Source organism: Triticum urartu, chromosome 4A (genome assembly GCF_056163025.1).
Source record: "Triticum urartu cultivar PI428250 chromosome 4A, HENAU_Tu73, whole genome shotgun sequence".
Taxonomy (NCBI): domain Eukaryota; kingdom Viridiplantae; phylum Streptophyta; class Magnoliopsida; order Poales; family Poaceae; genus Triticum; species Triticum urartu.
In genome coordinates, this window is record NC_141876.1 from 15,153,136 (window position 1) to 15,158,719 (window position 5,584).

General features: G+C 44.4%; 1 protein-coding gene across 1 annotated transcript; it reads left to right on the plus strand.

The window, feature by feature from the left end:
- Positions 1-406: 406 nt before the first annotated feature.
- Positions 407-4,360, plus strand: LOC125554517 (protein FAR1-RELATED SEQUENCE 5-like). The gene is made up of 6 exons (XM_087519478.1): positions 407-1,292; positions 1,648-3,225; positions 3,396-3,530; positions 3,696-3,803; positions 3,967-4,008; positions 4,140-4,360. Exons 1-6 carry the CDS (start codon positions 419-421, stop codon positions 4,358-4,360), a joined length of 2,958 nt encoding a protein of 985 aa, XP_087375604.1. The 5' UTR covers positions 407-418.
- The last annotated feature ends 1,224 nt before the right edge of the window (positions 4,361-5,584 follow it).

Here is a 5,584-nt window from a genome sequence, read left to right on the forward strand (position 1 = left end):
GATCTAGAACCATATTAACTATAATCTGTCCTCCAATTCTTCTTTCTTCTTTCACCTGGATTTTCCTTCTCAAATGTAGCATCCAATTATGTGCAGAAAAATCTGAAAAGAGCTCCTTGCGAAACGGAAACCTACAGATCATTACAACAAAACAAAAAGGGAAAAGGTAAGAAAAACTCTGTAGCAAAAAGAAGTCATGCTCTTGCCAGTTATTTACTACAAACTGTGCAACTAACATAACAACTCTGTGCAAACAAAAAAATTCATAACTGTTATAATAAAAGATTATGCTATGGTCATGTTGCTTTTAGGTTGTTTGAAACACAGTTTTTCTGTGGTTACCAACTGATGACATCAATTTCTTCTTTTTTTATATGTGCAGGGAGTGTGTGGTAGCATCCAAAAACAAAGGGAAAAAATGCTTGATCTCAATGAGTTGCCTCCAGATCTGAATGAGCTTCCTCATGATATGGATCAGCAGCAACCCAGCATACAACAAGGAAACTGGACAGAAAATGGTCGATCTGTTTACTACACGCAGGCAAGTCGTGATGGTAACCCTACGGGCCATGACAATGTGGCAGGCCAGTCATCAGCCCGTGGTGCCCCTGTAGTGGTGTCTTTGCAGCCAGAGAGCCATACTCTTGATGACACAAGAACCGAGGCAAATGTTCCTGGTCCAACCAGGACTGAGCTAGGAGCTCGGGCTGTTGACGGAGCTGTGCAAGTAGAAGAAGGAGAGGATGAGGCTGGTTCTCAACCTATGGAACCCTATGTTGGCATGAGGTTTGACAGCCTTCAAATTGCTAAGGATCACTACAACAGTTACGCACTACGGATGGGTTTCTCTATCAAGATGAACACCTCTAGACGGACACACCGCACCAATGAATTGATAAAACAACAGTTTTGCTGCAACAAGTTCAAGAAGCCTAAAGCTGATGATGGAGGAGCTGAGGCTCCTCCTTACCTGGACCCTATTCCAGATCCAACATCTGTTAACAGTGATGAGGAGATGGAAGAAGAACCTCCAATATTTGCTGAAGAGGAGGCTGGTACTAGTAAGAAGAAGAAGAAGCGCAAACGCGAGACAATAAAGCAGACTGAATGCAAGGCGAAAATGTTGGTGAAGCTGATAGATGGGCGATGGGAGGTGACGCACTTTGTTCGTGACCACAATCATCCGCTCGTGAACAAACCTTCATTGTCCAAATACTTGAGATCCCACCAAGGCATCTCACCTGATGAAAAGGAGTTTCTGCGCATCTTGTATAACTGCAACTTGACTACAGGTGTGGTGTTTTTCTATATCCCTTGAAGAATTAAGTTTCCCTCTAGGCAGTCCAGTGTGCAACTGTTATGGTACTACTGTGCAACTGAAATGGCTTAACTATGCAACTACTGTCCAACTTCCCATGCTTTTTATATTTCACTTTTGGTGCTTCTTGTGCAACTAGATTGTCTTTACTGTGCAAATACACAATGTCCTGTATGCAAAAACTGCAAAGTGTTTTTAAAAAGGTGCAGCTAGGTGTCCATTTCCTGTGATTATCTTCTGTGCCAACACGTGTCCTATTACTGTGCAGCTGGATGTGCGCATTTGTGCAACTAAAAAAAGGATATACTGTTTGTTTTTGTATTATGCAGGACGAATGATGCATGTAATGGCAGAGTTCTATGGATCTGAGATGATGGTGCCGTTCGGACCAAAGGCAATAACAAATCTTTGTACAAGTTTCCGTAGAGATGACACAAAGGAGGGTGATCTGATTGAGACAATTGCGCACTTCAAGGATATACAAAAAACCGATCCAGACTTCTTCTATAAGGTGAAATATGATGAAGAGGACAGAGTTGTCAACATATTTTGGGTAGACGGCTTAGCTCGAAAAGCTTATGCGGAGGCATACCACGATTGCATATCGTTTGACACCACCTACATGACCAACTTGTACAATATGCCGTTTGCGCCCTTCATAGGAATAAACCGACATGGCCAATCTTTCATGCTGGGTTGCGCGTTTGTGAGGCAGGAGTTGGCATCGAGCTTTGATTGGGTCTTTGGAGCATTCCTAGAGGCTATGGATGGCAAACCTCCTGACAACTTCATCACCGATCAGGATGGTGCGATGAGGCAGTCAATACAGAGCATCTTTCCAACCACCGTGCACCGTTGTTGTCGATGGCACATCATGAAAAAGGCTCAGGAAAAGGTTGGTTGGTTGCTGTGCCGGAATCCAGGACTCTCTGATGATTTCAAAAAGTGTGTTGACTTCAGCTTCACTATAGACGAGTTTGAGCAGAATTGGGCTGGGTTAATGATGAAGTATGAGGCTATGGCACACACGCACTTTGAGAAGTTGTACGAATACAGGTCAACTTGGGTGCCGTGCTACTTCAAACACAGGTTCTTTCCCTTCCTCCAGTCTACACAGCGTAGTGAGGGGTTCAACGCCGTCCTCAAAAGATATGTGAACCCACACAACTCAATGCTGAACTTCGTCAAGCAATATGAAAAAATACAGAACCACATCCTTGCCAAGGAAGGCTGCAATGATTACAGGACACAACACCTTGAGATTGAGTTGTGGTCCAACTTCCCAATAGAGAAGCAAGCTTACAAAACCTATACTAGAGACCTTTACCGCAAGTTTAGAGAAGAGTTTGAGCTGATTGGACGTTATAATGCATTCCAAGTTGGTGCTGATGCGTTTGAGCTCAGACCGAACCAGGAATTTGTTGCGAAATATGGTTCTCGAAACTACTTGGTGCAGGCAAGGGTGGAGGAGGGTTCCTATTTGTGTGAGTGTTGTAAAATGGACAAGGACGGCATCCTCTGTTGCCACATCCTCAAGGTGTTCACCCATGTTGGCGTTGATGTCATACCGGAAAGGTACCTGCTAAGACGGTGGACACCTACTGCTGTACCTAGTGCGCCAGGGACTGGTTATGAGCAACCGGATGAAATGCCTCCTCAATCAAAGAAGCAGATAAGGGAGAGGAACATGATATACGATTTTCGGAAACTAGCAAAGTTTGCGAGTGGTTCTGATCCAGCACAAGCTATTGTATACAAGCATATGCGTGCAGCACGTACCGAGATCGGCCACCTGAACAAGTCCAAGAAAAAGAAAAAACCGACTGCTGCAACGGGGCCATCAGATGATGGCAACCCTCGAGGACCTCCTCCACCTCCAGGCAGCAATCAGGGGGCTCATCATCCAGGTAATTACCTGCCCCAACTCCTGATCTAACTAGGTGTGTAACTTCAGTTGCACACATCATTGTGCCCAGTTGCACACACCATGGTAGCCACTTGGACAGAACATACTGCCTAGTTGCGCACGCTGTGTTAGTTCAAGCATCAAGATAGCATAGCTAACTTATTTTTCCAGTTATGCATATATGTGATGTCAACCCTCAAGGACCTCCTCCCCCTCCTGGCTGTACACGGCATCCTCCGCCACCTCCTCCCCCGCATGCTCCTCCCAATGGCCCTACAGGCAGCACTCAGGGGGCTCGTCGTCTAGGTAATTACCTGCCCCCAACTCCCCATCAAACTAGGTCTGTAACTCCAATTGCACACATCATGGTGCTCAGTTGCACCGAACAGGCTACCTAGTTGCGCATGCTGTGTTAGTTCGAGCATCAAAAAGATAAACACAACTGACTTGTTTGTCCTGTTCTGCCTATAGGTGATGCCAACCCTCAAAGACCTCCTCCCCCGCCAGGCCCAACTAGCAGTGCCCTTTGTGCTACTCCCAATGGACCTACAGGCAGGACTCAGGGCGCTCATAACCCAGGTTAGTACCTTCACCGACTCCAAAACAAAAACTAGGGTGAGTGACTTTAGTTGCACATATCATAGTGCCCAGTTGAACAGAGACATGCTGCCTAGTTGCGTGCGCTGTGTTAGTTTGAGGATCAAGCTAAAAATCTAACTTGTTTTTCATGTTCTGCCCATAGGCGACTACAATCCAAGTACCATGACAGGCCGTGCTACTGCAGGTGTTTTTTTCAACTTAACTTGCACACAGCAACCAGTTAGTTGCACAAAATGTACTGTGTGGTTCCACAGAACATCAGTGCTGGTTGCACAATAACAAAAATACTAAACTTTTTATATGATTATTACACAGGTGATCGTGACGGTCCTACTGCCCCGTTGGAGGCTGCATCCCTTGCACAAGCTTCTGATGATTTTGTGCCCAGGGATCCTCCAAGGTCTACTACAAAGGGTAGGGCAAAGAGTCGACGGTACAAATCGGCACTGGAGCTACACCCAAAGAAGAAAAACAAATGCAGCCAGTGCCAATCTATAGAGCACACTGCTGGTGTGTGTCCACAGAGGCTCCTGTGATTCTGTTTCCTCATTTGTAACTTTGGAACAAAAAAGGAAAATAATGATGTCTTTTTTAGCAATGTTGGGACCAAGTGGACACATTCAGCATATATGATTCCTCTTTATCTAATTTATGCTGCTTGAATTAGTTCATGCACTGTGTAAAAAAAGTTGCTATTTGTGCCTTTGTTGGCAACTGGTTAAATATTTAGTTGTTGAACAATTGTATATCCAGTGCTCCTAATGTATCAACAAAAGTGATGATATTGAGTTGCAAACGCAATTACTAGCAGTGTGCAACTACAAAATCTACTTAATAAAATTGTACAAACCAGCAACTTCCTCCATGGAGCAGAAAAAAAAATAGTACTGACCTACTCCTTGTCGTATCTCAGCAACTTCCTCCATGGGGCGGTGTTGTGCACGCTGGTGACCCAATCATACGTCAGCTTCTTCCTGATGTTGAGTACTTCCTTGGGGTCGTAGTTGGGCAGTTGGCTATCATTCCACTCGGTGGCGTTAATCAGTGCGAACAACCCACACTCATTACTGCAAAAAATGGGCAAAAAATTTGTCACATAAAATTAAAACCAAATAATTGGGTCAACTACTTATGTCCTACTGTGCAACTGCTTGTGTTCTACTACAACTCATTATGTGCCACTGTGCAACTACTTATGCGCCACTCTGCAACTAGCTAGATAATCCATTAGAAACTCATAAAAATGATAAAACAGATTGAAGACTAGTACTGTGTCTAAAAAATACTAAAGATTGCACATGTAGAAAAATTTAAAAACTACAAAATGATTGTATTTGATTGAGAAGGAATGAAATGCTTATTGTCTTACTTGCCAAGCTGCTTTGGTACGTCAATGTCAATAATCTGGAAGTGCTCGATGCTGAACTTTGGGTAATGCTTCCTCCATAGCTGGCGTACTGCCCCCGCAATGGTAGAGGCGTTGTTCATCAGCTCAATGTTGTCCAGCGTCCTGCTTGAATCAAGAACTTCGAAGCGTCCGTCCCTCAAGTTGACACTAAAGACCCAATAATGCCTCCCTCCGTCCTTATCGGTTACATCTGCGCACTCAAGCACTGGCAGCATGACCTGCAAGCGTGAACGATTTCAGACACAAATACAAGATGTAGCTAAGAAAAACAGTAAAAGACTTGGTCAAGTTAAAAATGGGTTGCAACAAGTATCTGCCAACTAACAGATGTGTCATGTGCAACTGGACATGC